Genomic DNA, 15,036 nt, shown 5'->3' with positions numbered 1-15,036 from the left:
AATAATATACTATATCAAGCATGCATTAAAGCAAGCATAAGACATTCATGTAATTAAAAAAATAATATATGGGTGCGTTGCTCAGATGGTAGCGCGGTCGGCCAGAAACTTGAGGGTTCTTGGTTTGAATCCAGCTTCTGCCATCCTAGTCACTGCTGTGGTGTCCTTGGGCAAGACACCTCCCCCACATTGCTCCCATTTCCACACACACGGATGTAAATATAGCTTACATGTAGATAACAGGGGTTTGTCAATGGAAAGCACTCTGAGTCACTAGAGAAAAAGCACTATATAATGTATATATTTTTCAATTCACTCAGTTCACGGGCAGGGTGAGTGACACTAATATAGGGTGAACCAGCAGTAAGTGAGTCATAGTAAGTGAAAAAAAAAAACTATAGTACTTCAAAATGGATTTCATCACCACAGTGCAATTGTCTGGACTTGGCAATTACCTGCCCAAAATGCTTATGCAAAATTGCCTGGTTGTTAAGACTTGTAGAAGTTAGTTTACATTTGGCCTCTGCTACCATGGCCATTAGAAAAAACTACTTCCCGTTTTAAGATTGATAAAGGAGATGTATCCAAACATGAACTGGGCAGAAGGAGATTGTAAACACAAGGAAGTCCAAATTACTACTAGATGTGTTTTTTATTCAACTCACAGTACATTCTACAGATGCACACGTGTTACATCACCTTAATACAACAGAATCTGATAATACCTCCTCTTTAAAAATGAATTGGTCCTAAAAATATAAAGGAACAAAATTTGAAGTCACCAAAACTGTACATTATTAAAAATTCACATGACACCACATTTGGTTTTCTGGTCTTTTTTTTTTCTTCCTTTTTGAAAAACATTTTTAACGTGTAATAAGGAACAATGTACTGTATATGTTCTAACCAACTGATCTGAGGTCAGTGTAAGAAATATGTTTAAATAAAAGCTGGACTGTGGTGCGGTCCTGTTTGTCACGCACGCCCAACAAGCCGCTTCATCATACACTACTGGCCCACAAGTGAGATTAAAAACAAACAAAAAAGGAATGTAACCAGGTGCAAATGCAGCCAGTGCTTTGAACTCATTTGCAATTCCTGTACAGCACACAATGTTTGATTATTTTACACACAGTGTCACAACATATGAGCAAGCATTCAGCGTCATCTCTACAATAGATAGACCAACCGGTGCAAGTAACACAGTTCTATACAATCTGTATACTACTGACTGCTGCCTCTTCACTGTGCAGTGAAATACACATGGACTGACTGACATCAAGTATCCTCCAGTGTTCCACACAGCAACAGCAGTAGAAATGTGTGTGTGTGTGTGTGTGTGTGTGTGTGTGTGTGTGTGTGTGTGTGTGTGTGTGTGTGTGTGTGTGTGTGTGCATGCGTGTGCAAGACTGAATGGAGGTTATACAAAGTCTACCCAAAAAGCTATTTCTTTTAGTTGATCTGGCCTTTTTCAGAAATCTGCTCGACCAGTCTATGAGGTCATCTGTACAGTCACTACGAGCTATTGCTATTAAATAATCCCAGCTATTGTCATCTTTATATATATATATATTTATATAGAATATATAATGAAAATATATAGCGCAACAAAACTTCTAGGTATATAACACCGCATTACATGACATTTCTATTGAATAGGTGAGAAATGGTCAATGATCTATTGTGTTTGTTGTGGATCGCTAAGCAGGTCCAAAGTTAGTCGCTCGACTGCAAAAAAAATGACAATAAGAAATAAAAAAAAAAAGGCAATGAAAAAATTTGAGACTTAAAATCCTCCGGGCCTGAGAACGAATCATCGCCCCCCACCCCCAGAGATGGGCTTGACCCAATGCCTCGCTACGATACAACTTGTGAAACAGGTGTGGCACAAACAGGAGATGAAGAATGACAAGTTCAAGTGAGTTCAGTTGCAGGCCTGAAGAACGAGGGACAAATATTAAGTCTGTACAAACATACTTTTACAGGCGAGGATACCGTCTTTGCAGTAACGAAGGGTTGCTTACAGCACCGATAGTCATGTGTTCTATTTGTCTTTGTTCGAGTAAAACTCAGCCCAGCGGCTCTCGAAGAAGCGCCTCATTGAGTGTCCCGCCATCCCCACCTCAGAGGTGTCCTCATTGAACAGCACACAGTTGTTAAAGACCAGCTGAGCATCTGCAGCAAACTCCTCACAGCTGCAGTACCTGCAACACAGAAATGAGGGACATTAGCAAGTGGGATGTCGTAAGAGACACACAAGAAAGTCTTACCCTCCCTGCAGCAGCCTTTCTCTCATGGTCAGGAAGTCCATTGGGTTCTTGACAATTCGGCGGTAACCTGGCACCAGACGTGGGTTAACAGGCTCCAGGAACGGCCATGCGTCTGCATGAGCCTCCATCTCCATTAAGATGATCCTAGCAGGATATCAAATGATTAACACCCACCAACCACATGGTATTGTTAAAAAAAAAAGCATTAGGTTGACAACTCACTCGCAGAATGTGAGGTCTGGCTGGTTACGGGTGGTCATCCGACGTCGCTTGGCGGCCGCTCCTTCTGCTGGGCTACGAGAGGACGAAGAAGTCGCAGTCGTCGTCGCCACCACCACCTCCTTGTGCCGCGTTGCCATGCCAGAGCTCCTTCGTCTTGTTGTGTCATCATCCGAGCTGTTTTCTTCATATCTCTTCTTCTTCACCCTGGTCCTCTTTTTAGGGTGCGGTGACTTGCTCTCATCCTGAAAAACGGAAGACAAGAGCTGACCTTCTGCTGAAAACACTGACATGGAGTTGCTTCTCTGCTTGAGTTCTGACCTTGGCAGTGCATGTTGGACAAAACCAGTCCCCTTCAGGCACCTGGGTGATCTTGGGCTTCAGGCAGTACATGTGACAGCCTCGATCGCAGCCATCACAGAGCAGCAGACAATCGTCGTTGTCGCCTTTCCTGCACACCTGGCACGCCTGGAGGAAAGAGTCTTGGTCAAATTGACACACCTGAGGTTCAGTCGAATTGAAAGATGGTAGCTCTTTGTACCACTTTAGTCACAGATCTTTCCCAAGCAATTGCTTTCTCCAGCTGCATCAGACAGAGACACAGCTGAGGGGCACTGCGGCAGCGATCCAGAGCCTGCCGCCATGTTCTGAGCCTGGATGTGATCTCACTTTCCAAGCTGGAAGGGGAGAGAAGCATTTTAGATTACACAAAAAAGTATTATTGTGCCGTGTACTCAAAGGCAGTTCTCCTGACCTGATGACATCCATGGGTTGTTCTTCTCCAGGGGTTGGCGTGAGAGGAGCGAGCCGCATCACCTCAGCCGGGTTCCAGAGTGGCTCCTTCAGGTAGCGCCTCTCGATGTTCCGCTCAAGGTTGGCGAGGCGCAGCATGGCCAAGTCGAGCGGGTGGGTGGCGATGCGAGGCAGGCCAGACCACTCCTTCTTGGTGCGTACTGTCCAGTCATCACGGGGGTCGGCGTCATGTTCGTAGTACTGGAGGTCCTCGCGGGTGGAGTCTGGCTCTGGGATTGTGTACGGCTTAAATGAGGAGAGAGTCCATGTTAGCCACATTTGTGTGTGTGTGTGTGTGTGTGTGTGTGTGTGTGTGTGTGTGTGTGATGCTATGCAATCTGATTGTATTACCTGAAAGTCTATTGCTGGTACCTCACTGCTTGACTCAGCTTCATTGACTACACTCTGAGGGGGAGCCTTCAAGAGAAATGAAAGGACAATATTTAAATGTCTTGTATTCATTAAAATTTATTATTGTTGCTTTCTCACCTTCAGGTGAAGGTCAGAAGCCATGACTCGCTGCTCTAGGTTCTCCACCCACTGGAGGGCGCTGAGGTCTACCTCCATTGCCTTTTCCTGCACTTGCCAAGGTTGCTGCAGAGCCTCTAACAGCGCCTCCTTCTTCTCCTCCTTCAGCTCAAACATGGGATCTAATGGGAGATAGTTATTACAGAATAAAATGAGCAGTTCAGACACTTTTCAGAGTTTTATGACTAATTTTTGCTCACCGTTGATAGGCTTGGTACACATCTCCTTTAGGCTCTCCATATTTTTGGCCAGGTGTTTATGGAGTATTTTTTCTCTTACACCTCGTGGATGGAGAGCTTGCAGAGTGCTAAACAGCTCCTCTGGATCCTTGATCCACCACCAGCCGCGCACCATTGCTGCAAAAGATATGACGTATTGTGACCACAGTGTTGACTAGGTAGAAACATTTCAAGTGTGCTCTACTTACATGCTGGGATGGGCTTAACCACCAGCTGTGTAAAGTACTGCTGCTCGAGGTCTTGGAGAAGCGATGCGGGAGGGGGACCTCTGCGCTTGGCTGAGGCTCCACGTGGCCCCCTGCGGGCGGGGCTACTGCCTCTGCTGCCTCTTCTCCGCCTGCGACCTGGTCTGGATGGGGTGGTGGGAGCCCGTTTGGCAGCATGAAGGAAAGCGGGCTTACACTCAGCAACAGTTGGTGTTTGTGTTGTTGAGGGTACTTCTTCTGTATCCATGTCCTTCTGGGTGTCAGCAGAAACTTCACCAACAGAAGTCAAGGGCGGGTCCAACTGAAGGATAGAATCAAAAATGTTAATGTATTAAAAGAAATTGCATTATAAAAGTTTACTATGTTATGGTTAACATCAAACCTGTACGAATGGGGCAGCAAGATCCTGCGAGGGGGATCTATGGGGCGAGGAGGGCATGTGGGGCTCACTCAGACAGTTGTCATCACTTTGTGTTTTGGGGAGTGGAGTAAACCACTGGTCTTGCTTCTCTGCAGCATCCTTTATAGTCTCTTCTGTTTGACCGCCCTCTAGAGGTTCTTCTGAGCAAGTGTCACTGGGTACTGCATGTCTTGATTGGCTGAGCCAGTTCAGGAAAGCTGTCTGCGAGAGATCTTGAGTACAGGCCCCAACCGGAGAGCCTAGACCATCTTCCCCCGCTGACCTGACGCTACTTCGACGTTGGCGGCGAATCTTTGCAGTGCGGAGGTGGAGCTCCACCTCAGGTTTGATTTTTCGCGGCCGCCCTCGTCCTTTTTGGCTGCTCATGAGGGATGCAGTGCCAGGGAGGGGGTCTTCCTCTGGGGACAATGTCTGCGCTTGAGGGGTAGCAGAGAAAGGCGAAGAAGGCAGAGTCTGAGGGGGAGTAGTTTCCATTGGAGTGTCTTCTGCTTTGAAAGGCGTCTCTTCTGTTTCAGCCTCCTTTTTGAGGAAAGTAACAGGCACCTCTGCTATGACCACATCTCCTGAAGCTGTAAGATAATGGAAAACATTGGAAAAATCAACAAATCAGCAATTTGTTTAAAGTTAATTGTAATCTAAACACATGTACTCAGACTTACTTAAAAGCTCTTCTGGACCCTCAACTAAAACTCCTCCGAGATGAGGGAGAGCCAAGTACCTTCGTCTGTACCGGTCCTGGCCCAACATTACAGACCGCATGGAATGAGAGGACTGAAGCAGCTTTTTCCGGAAGAACGCTTGCCGCTGAAGATGGCCGAAGGAAGAGGATAATTTCACTGCTTGAAACAAAGATTATTAATGTTGTGATAGAAAAGCATTAGTCTTACCTTAGTTAGCTTGTCTATCTGCCTTTCAAGCTCAGGAATGCTGGCATTGGTAGGACTTTCACTCTGCAGAAAAAAAACCCAAATGTTTTAAATAATGATTTTCTTGTTCTAGTAAATGCAGTTACCGCGCATACATACATCACTGAGTTTGGCGTCTTCTTTGCGACCACGGCGACTGCTTCTCTCTGAAACAACACTCGGCTCCAGATTGTCCTCCTCAGCTACCCGAGCACTACGTCGTCTTTCCTCTAAACAAAGTTCTTCTTCTGAGCGTCCTGTGCGACGCGCCAGTGCAGTCTTAAGTCTGTGAGGAAGTATGAAAAAAAATCCCCCCAAAAACCTTCAACATCCAAGTCATCTACAACATTTCCTTGATCTAATTTGTAAAAACATGGATCTTACTTGCGCAATTTGCCCTCAATGATCCACTTGTTCTTCCTGTAGCTTGACATGTTTTCCAGCGTGTTGTCAATGTCACTGAAATGTGAATTTTTTTTACAAGTGAGAACCTCTTATTGCCGAATACAAACATATTAAAAAAAGCTCTTGTTCTAACCTTGTCACAACACTGCTTCCGTTCAGCTCCTCCACCACAAAACCCAACATAGCTGCCTTGGTTTCTGGTGACAAGGAGTGAAAGGTTTTGGTCCGCAGTGTGTTGCACACCTCCGTCTCATAACCATGAGATTCCAAAAAGATGCGGAGAACCTCAGAAACTGTGCTGCGCGTCAGCTGCAGATCAGTCAGTTTATCACCAAGAATCTTTACTGACTGAGGGTGAAGAGCAAAACAAAACAGAGGTCTAAGTAACGTCTCCACAATTCAGATTGTATTAAAAGATCGATATATCACACACCTGATAATAGGATGGCAGGCCTGGATCACGGAGTGCAACCTCAATTAGCTTTATGAGCAGGTCTTGAACCTCCCCCTGGCTTTCTCCTATGCCAAGCAGACCTTCCTGCAGGGTGGCAAGACTGGGGATGTCTTTGGGTACATTGAGACCCACCAGTTTCCCATAACCATGAAGAAACTCGACCACAGCTAGGCAGTGAGAAAAAGCTGTGCCAGAGAGAACCATACCAGGCACACGGGACAGATCTGGCAGGGGCTACAAGAGGAAGAGTCATTATCTCCATAATCTTTGTGATCACATGTTTAAAATGAAAGTTAAAAACTCACTTTGTGGTCAGTAAGACACATGTCTTCGGTGGGTTTTCTCAACTCTTCTGCTATCAGCTGCTGTCTCTTGCGTTCCTCTAGTCGCCTCTGGGTCTGCACTCTTCGCTCTGCGGTTCTCTTAGCTGCCAGGGTGGCACGAGCTGCTGCCTCTGCCTCAGCCTGGGCCTTGGCGAGAGCCTTGGCTTTACCACGAGCACTCAACACTCTCTGGCCCTGAGCTATCCTCTCCTCATCTGTCTGCTGGATTACAGGAGTTGCCTCCACCTTGACTGACCTTCGTCGGCCTGGCTTCTTGGGCTCAGCAACAGGCTGTTTTGCATCCTCTGTGAGCGGTGAGGCTGTCAGGTCTTGTGGCTCGGCTTTCACCTCTAAATTCTGGGTCTCTTGCTGTTGCAGAAAACAGGACAAACACATAGTGCTGAGTAAGTACTGGTGTAAGGGATAATGTAATGATAGTGAAATTTTTGGGCAAAACCTTGGCTCTCTTTTTTTCTTCTCTTATCCTCTTCATTTTTGCATCCTCCATTCTCTTCATTCTGGCCTAAGTGATGAATACAAAAATCAGGAGAATAGACCTCTGCCGCACTTAGTCAACTGCAATTTTTTTAGTTGAGGCATGTTTACGAATGACCACCCACAGGAGGCTTGCATGCCTGGCTAAAGACTTAGTAGTAGAGGCGGTACTAAGTTACTTAGTACCGCCTAAGTCTATTTGCCTTAGGAACCGGTCATACAATCCCTAATATTCAACCTTCTAGTTCCAGAAATTAATTTTGGACAAAATTAACTTCTCCAAAAAAAAATACACTTCTCACAAGTTTTCACAATTCCTTCATTATCACTGGAGGACGAGAAATAGCTAAAAATGCCACCAAGCAAAGAGAGCAGCAGGAGTCAAGAAGTCATGCTAACCGCTTAACAAGCTTGAATGTAAAATAGCAAAACAGAAGTGCTTAGTACACTTCAGCGTTCAGAGTAACCAGCTTTGAAAATGAAATTAAAGAGCCAAGACATACATGTTTGAGAACATTAGAATATGCTACCGTACAACCAGAGGAGCCTTGCAACCTGTTCTGCAACGATTCTATCAATCATATGCCTTGTAATATATTTTGATTCAGTGTTATCGCAAGAGGTATGTATGTTGCCCCGGCCTCCTTTGGATGTTTAACAGGTTACTAAGATTCCGGCATTCATGTTTTAACCCAAGCGTAAAGGTTACACATATACCTGCCTGCTTTCAGCCCAATTCATTATTAGACAGAGCAAACAAAATAAACTGATTTGGATTTAGTCAGAAAACTCTCCAAATAAGTCAAAAGATTACAAAATGAGTCATTAGGTGCAGCAATAAAGGAGACATGACAACCACATCATAGTAACATCATAAACAATTACAAGCGCAAACCTTCTTCTTCATCTTCTTCTTGATTTTTGACATTTTCTCTTTGTCTTCCTCTGTGAGGCCTTCTAAAATAACCAAATAGAAGGTATTAATCACATGACACGCCCATCACATTAAAATCAATCATCAGTCACTCACCCTTAGACTCAAGTCTCTTCAACAGCTTGGCATCAACTTTACTCAGGAAGTCAATCATCTTGGCTTTGGGGGGTCTACCCGGGCGGCGTACCTGCCCTATCTTCAGGCTACATATCCTGCTCAGTTTCTCTTTGTCAGGGTTTGGCGGTCGACCTCTCTTGCCAGTGATGGCCATGATCATAGAGGGAATCTCCTCATTAGCCAAGAGAAACCACTTCATACCCTGCCACACATCATAAAGAATAAAGTGTTCGCATGTTTTATATTTTTGCAGAAACTGCAGTTTTTCATTTATTGGCAAGCGATTTATTAAGTACAGTTATTAACCTCAGGGCTTTCTCTTTCTTCATAAAAGTCTCCAACAGGCATGCGAGGGCTGAAGCTGAAGTGTTCTCTAGTGACAATACTGTCATGGTGTTTCTTCAAGTACTGAAAGATGTACCGGTAATTTAGGGGTATGATTATAAACGACCTATCATCTTCACCACCATAATCAACAATCACAGCACTACCTTAATAATTTCTGGGAACTGCTTCATTCTCCTTCCGCAGGGTGCGTAATACCAGGTTTCACCCTTCATGCGGTCATCTAGTTTCCTCACACGAATCTCTCTCTTCCATCTATTATCAAGAGAAAGCTTTATTACATCACAGTCAAATATATTTTGAATATCCTTTTAGCGTATGATAGCTTGATATGACAGCCACTATATCAAGCTTAAAGGGTACGTAAAGACAAATAAGCAGAGATAAGTGGCAATTTTGCGTAAAATACACCGTAAAAGACTACATGTAAACATGTATGTTACCCATGCATCAGAGGAAACTTGACTTGCTGCTCAGTTGCCACCCTCCTCCTGTTAGGTTCACCTGTTGAAAACCACACACAGGCTCAGCACAGGCACTGTCAAACCAGCAGTATCCTAAAGCATCTTCTCATCTTTATTACCCGCAGTGAAACTTTGTTCTTCATTGTCGTCAGCATCACTGGCAGCTATTTCAGCATCTTGTTTTGGTGGTTTCGTATCCTTTCCATCTTGGTCCCGTTTTCTGGCCCTTTTAACCTTGGGTTTGTCAAAAGGTGAGCTGATGGCGGCCGGGTTAGCGAGAACCGCTTCGATTGTGGCTGTGACGGAATCCATCTCCTCAGACAGAGGCCCAATCTGTTCACATTTGTCTGGACTTTTGAGGGACACCCTCCTCCTTCTCCTTCCCTTGGCTTCCACAACTTTGTCATCCTCCTCTTCAGCCTTCATCATCTCCGCTTTTGGGGTTCGACCACGTGGCTTTCTCTTGGCCTCTTGAGGAGCTACAAAAAAACAGAAGGGACATGCAAATTATATTCGATGATGGAGTAAAATGTCATACTTATAAGCTGGCTTATTACCTGATTTTCTCATCCATAATGCCTTTGGAGAATCAAGTTTAGTAGGTGTTTCTGGGCTTTTCAGAAATCCTCCAGTTGCTGACAAAACCTGATCAGTGACTGGCTGGAGCGGGTGTACAGCAGGGCTCTGTGCTGGAGTACTAAAGGCAATGAAGTTCTCATCTTTCATCTTGAAACTCGGTGGAGTCATGTTCTCGATTGCCGTGGTTGTTCTGCGAATTGCTCTGGAGTCTGGCGTATCTTGACCTATACAAAAACAAAACAATTTAAAATGATGTAAGCTCCAATTAATGAGAAAAATGACAAGCTACTGTTCAGTTGTTTTAACTTTAAAATTCCAGAAAGTACCTTCCTGAAATAGTTGAGATGCCCCAAACGCAGTACTGTTTTGAGAAGACACCAGTGCCCCAGATAGCTCCTGCTCACGAGTGGAGTCCAGTGTGTCATCTCTGGTGTAATCCAGGAAGGAGCTGCCGTTTCTAGTTGTGTCGTATACAGAAGACGGTTCTTCGTCGGTTTGTGAGGTACTGGCAAACTGAGAAGTGTCGTTGCCCAGGTAACCGCTGTTGCCAAAGCTGCTTGAGTCATGTATGTGCAAGCTGCTACCAGACATATCTAAGAAAGAACTAATATGGAATCTTGACGACTGGCTGCTGGCTGAATTGCTGCCATATTGGGAGGAAGTATGTGAAGAGTGGTCAAAACTTGTTTCAACAGTCAGGCGTTCGGCACTTGGGCAATGAGTTTGCGCTGCCTTTAGTTGGTCCCCAACACGGCCAGTTGACATTGGCTCCTTCTGCATTTTGCTGGACTGTCGTTCAGAATGGAAAGATTGGTCTGGAAGATCAGATGATTTCTGAGGATCGGTATCTTTGTGTGCCTCAACCTGAGGGAGGCACTCTTCTGCCTTTGTGCCTTTTTCACGTGCAAAGGCGTTCCTTGTGTTATTCTGACAAACGTGCTCTGGCAACTGACTAAGCACACTGACAGGAATGCAACTTGCAGGATGCTCCGCGGAGTCAGTATTGTGGACCGCTTCAGAAGATGCTGCAGGAGGCAGAGACACCAAGGCAGGAGGGACAGAAACAGGTGCAGTACTGGAGGCTTGAGTGGTTAGTAGAGGTAGGGCAGAGAGAGGTCTGGCTGAGGGGCTGTCATGGGCAGATAAGGAGGGCAAGCACTGCCCCTCTGGTGGGGATGATGCTGCAGACACAATGGGTCGAACGTCACCAGCTGCTAGAGCAGTGTACAAGGAGTCCGTTTGGGCCATGGATGCAGGTTTATTACCAGCAGAAAACAACACGCCAGGAGATGTTATTGAAGAAAGAACACCACCTGATGCATCACAAACTGATGAGTTGGATTTTAGAGCAGGCATGAGGGGAAGTGTGGAGCTTTGGACCATTTGTTGAAGGGATAAGATAGGTGTAGCCCCGGAGTAAGAAGAGGTGGAGACAATAGCAGGCGCTAAGATAGCTGTAAGTGGCCCAGAAACCTGTGACTCGGGTGATGTAGACGAAGAATCACTTTCAGACAAGAGTGGGTGAGGGGCTGGCAAGGAGGATGATCCCACAAATGGATGTTTAGATCCAGGAAGCATCAACTCTGTTGCTGCAGGAGCAGTAGACTTGAGGTCTTTCCCCATTTGCAAAAGAGAGGAATGCATGGGAGCAGTAGCTGATGATGATTGGGGTGAACTAGATCTAACATCAGGGTAAGAAGTAATAGTAACCGCAGCAGAATCCATTGGAGAGTCAACAGCTAGAATGCCGGACACCAGAGAAGGTACCTTATTCGGAGACGCCGTGGAGGAAGATAAAGACGGTGGGTGCAATGTCTGAGGAAGTGCGCTCAATGAAGGCTTGATAACACCTTCTGGCTGCTGGGTCGTGGGCTTTTCAGAACTCTGATGATGATCACTTGTGTGCCTGATGTAAGCCGTGGAAGAGCCAGGTGCCCTTTGAACAACCGGTGTCTCCTCTGAGCGACTATGGGACGCCTCCTTGCTCTCCTCTCTCAAATGCCCTAAGGAAACACTACATTGAGTCAGCAAGAAAAAGGTGACATGATAATAAATATGGAAGACATCACATATTATTCACATATATGATGGTCCAACATGTTTTAAATGAATTATGTGTCAAAAGATGGCTTTTTCAGAGAATACTCTCAATGATTCTACTCACAATGACATGTTTGCTACAACAGTGGCACCTGCTGGTTGACCACATTTATGCACAGGTCACAATAATGAAACTAAAGCACAACATATGAAAAATGCTTCAAATGAAAAAGACATTGTTGATTGAAATTATGTGATGCGTGGTCACCTTGCATGGAAGAAGACACGGTGCTAGCATGGGGGGTCTTGTTAGCGCCGCTGTCCTGCACAGGCGATGATGACATCCTCAAACCCGAGGGTGCCTCGTCTGTGTCACGTGGCGGTGTAAAATTCTGGGCTGTCGGGAGCATCGTCTGACCTTGAGGCATCGATTTCTTTGGATGCTGAGGTGATTGCAGAGATGTATGTGTCTGCTGGTAGAAGGGCATCCCATTTGGCATCACGCCATAGTGATGCGGGAGATGCTGGGAATGGAGGTGCTGTTGCGTCGACGGAGTGGACACTTGTTGCTGGTGAAGCGGTGACGGAGAAACTCCATGATGTGACGGACTCTGAAAGGTACCATACATACTGCGGGAAGTGTAACTGGTAGTTTGCGGTCCCGGGTTACTCCTGTTCCAGAAAGGACTTCCAGTGGGGGGCAAGTTTGACGGGTCCGCCACAGAAGGTGGCTGGGAGCTTGCCATGTCCCCATTGAGTTGGTACTGTCCATGAACCTGGAAGCTAGCTTGTGACAAAGGCTGCATCATCCCCGGTGCAGGCTGCTTTTGGTGCAAGCCGTGGCTGGGAGGAGAGGCCAAAGTTGGACTGTACTGAGGATGTGCTCCCCACAGGTAGCCCATGTTGCTCTGGTGGTGGTTGCTGATATGCGGGTAAGGACCGGAAGGTGGTTGAGAACCAGGTGCACCAGACCCGAGTACAGTAGTGACGCCATTGACATTCATATCGCCATTCATATCTGTCAAACACAAGAGTCCAACTACCACTTAGATGTTTCAGAACAGCAAAACTCGCTCATGAGGAATAAATAATACTCACTCTTTCCTTGCTGAGGAAAACTCGAGGACGAACCATTAGTAAAAAGAGAATCCCCTGAGGAACGTTTCAGTCCTGAGTTTGTTGAGGAATTGGTGCCATAGTTGAAATGATTATTCGCTTCCATCTATAAAAAGAAAACATTACTACATTTAGAAGAACTCATCTTCATCAACATTGTGCAATTAGGGAACACTACACAGCTAAGCACGTGGGCATCATTCGGTTCCCATTGCTGCTTTTTTAAATATAATGTGCTATTTAAGTTTCCTCCATATTAAACTTGGAAAGTGTCGCTTGTTGTGAGCACCATTTTGTTCCAACAACAAGCGTCAAAATGTCGCAGCTAGAGCGAAGAAGAGATGAGAGCGAGGCCCAGCGAGGCGCAATGGAGTTGCCTAAAAAGGTTCATCATTACGGCTGATGAGGTTGCTAAATGTGTACACAATATTCACGCAAACACAAGACATGGCCTCGGTCAATTCACGACGGAGGGGTCAGCGAAGCTACGTCAACGCAAAAAGCCCGATTTCTAAACCCGCATAGTTCGCCTTCTTAGCACTAAAGCGAGCCTCTAAATACTACATTTCCTAATTCAACGAGGCCATTGCGAGCGCTGCGTTAGCCAAGCGGCGCTAGCTCCATTCTCACACGAACAATTCACGCCAAGAGCGACGCTTGTCAGTCTTCAAAGACGGCATATAAAAAAAGTTCAAAGCAATAAGAAAGCGGGTAACATGTTTCCATTCACACCAGAGACAAAATATCCCCCCTCAGCTCCAAGGTTATTATGCAAATCCTCACAATGGAACCGAGCGAGTGATGCTAGCTAGCAAAATAAGCTAACTGATCTGAGCGTCATCGGCGCTGCGATGTTAGCAAACATCCCGGCATCATGAACCGCAACCACGCGGCTTTGTGTGCACGACGACCCGCGAGATTGGATATAACCACGTAAACATGTCAAGTTTGGTGTAATTAGAGGCTAATGACACACTACTCGCCTATTAAGAGCAGGATGCGTGCTCCCTTTTGTTCGTGGGCTAGCGTGAGCTAGCAGCCAGATGAAATGACATTGTTTACGCTGTACGCACACAGGCGGCTTTTGTAGAGCATCGCCATCCTCCTCACTCTGCGCCGACTAAAGTTGGATATTTCAACAGAGAACTACCTTACCTTTCATTACGCTGATCTGGAAGACACCAGTGTCTTCACAGCCTCCGCCTTGGGGAAAATTGAAGCAGCGATTGCGCGCGACAAACAATAAACAACTCTTCCCTAACCTTTGGGTTTTAAATTAGAAAACATGGCTGGTGTGCTCCAGTGCAGCCATGATCACACAGGAGGGCGAACAGAGGCAGCGTTAGCGCCTCGACAATGACCACACACGCATCCGGTCAAAGAGCTGTTCTTCAAAGTAAAATACCTTACTCCGCTTTAGCACCTCGTATAGTAAGGATCAAGTCAATACTAGTATAGCGTCACTACAAATAGCTACAACTTTAAGAAGTAAAAATAGTTTGACTGTTGCCCCTAGATTCCTTACAATGCGTGTGATAGCCACGAAAATAACACTTAGCGAGAATGTTTTTGGCAATGGGTTGCACAAGTGGAATATCAATAACCAAACGCAGTTGTCTGGCACTTACCAGTCAGTGAACTACAACAAAGTCACTTTTATTCCACTGTAGAAACAGGAAATGTCTTCAGCATTTTGGGCTGGACAAAAAGAAAGCAACCGACAAAGAGGAAGTTTACGGTCGAAGTAGCCTAGACGTTTCTGGGTCCAAACGCCGGCAAAGGTGCCAATTACCATACGACCATTTTCAATAATGCTAACCTTTTATTAACGCACATTAAAATGTTAACTTTTCCTAAACGCGAAACATTATTAAAATGTTTCTCTGAAGTACACGTTACGAGCGACTACAAAAGCAGTATGCATGAAAGTATAATTCAAAGAGAAGCAGTGTGTTTAACGTTGCTTGAAGATTAAAGGTCTTGCAACTTGACGATCAACTCAGAATTTCCAGTTGCTAGGAAGCTGGCTTACAACTTTGACGCAATTGGTCACCTTTTGCTGCAAATAAAAATACTTATAGACACTTCCTCACTACGTGGTTTCCCGAGAAATATTTGACTCTTATGGAAACGGCATGGAGACATTTTGCCATTTGTAAGATCTTTAGCATTAAAAAACTTGAA

The 15,036-nt window shown here is 45.5% G+C and overlaps 1 protein-coding gene across 3 annotated transcripts; it reads right to left on the bottom strand.

Annotated features, from left to right (window-relative positions):
* Positions 1 to 633: 633 nt before the first annotated feature.
* On the bottom strand, positions 634 to 14,652 carry baz2a (bromodomain adjacent to zinc finger domain, 2A). 3 transcript variants are annotated; one of them, XM_061979249.2, is made up of 30 exons: positions 14,481 to 14,652; positions 12,835 to 12,958; positions 12,005 to 12,754; positions 10,023 to 11,699; positions 9,675 to 9,920; positions 9,237 to 9,596; positions 9,097 to 9,157; positions 8,800 to 8,908; positions 8,615 to 8,716; positions 8,288 to 8,510; positions 8,153 to 8,214; positions 7,220 to 7,285; positions 6,745 to 7,131; positions 6,419 to 6,673; positions 6,119 to 6,333; positions 5,965 to 6,039; positions 5,701 to 5,866; positions 5,563 to 5,625; positions 5,335 to 5,479; positions 4,637 to 5,244; positions 4,237 to 4,555; positions 4,010 to 4,165; positions 3,771 to 3,931; positions 3,633 to 3,698; positions 3,244 to 3,527; positions 3,031 to 3,166; positions 2,811 to 2,957; positions 2,493 to 2,734; positions 2,271 to 2,414; positions 634 to 2,204 (listed from the first exon to the last, which is right to left on the bottom strand). In XM_061979249.2, exons 2-30 carry the CDS (start codon positions 12,956 to 12,958, stop codon positions 2,045 to 2,047), a joined length of 7,509 nt encoding a protein of 2,502 aa, XP_061835233.1. In that variant the 5' UTR covers positions 14,481 to 14,652; the 3' UTR covers positions 634 to 2,044. The 3 variants fall into 3 exon arrangements, with proteins under 3 accessions (XP_061835233.1, XP_061835226.1, XP_061835241.1); XM_061979242.2 differs by lacking the exon at positions 14,481 to 14,652 and adding an exon at positions 14,008 to 14,401; XM_061979257.2 differs by lacking the exon at positions 14,481 to 14,652 and adding an exon at positions 13,836 to 13,966.
* Positions 14,653 to 15,036: the final 384 nt, after the last annotated feature.

This window comes from Nerophis lumbriciformis, linkage group LG01 (assembly GCF_033978685.3).
Source record: "Nerophis lumbriciformis linkage group LG01, RoL_Nlum_v2.1, whole genome shotgun sequence".
In the NCBI taxonomy this organism is placed as follows: Eukaryota; Metazoa; Chordata; class Actinopteri; order Syngnathiformes; family Syngnathidae; genus Nerophis; species Nerophis lumbriciformis.
Note: the sequence above shows the minus strand (reverse complement) of the source record. Positions and strands in the feature narration are given on the sequence as shown.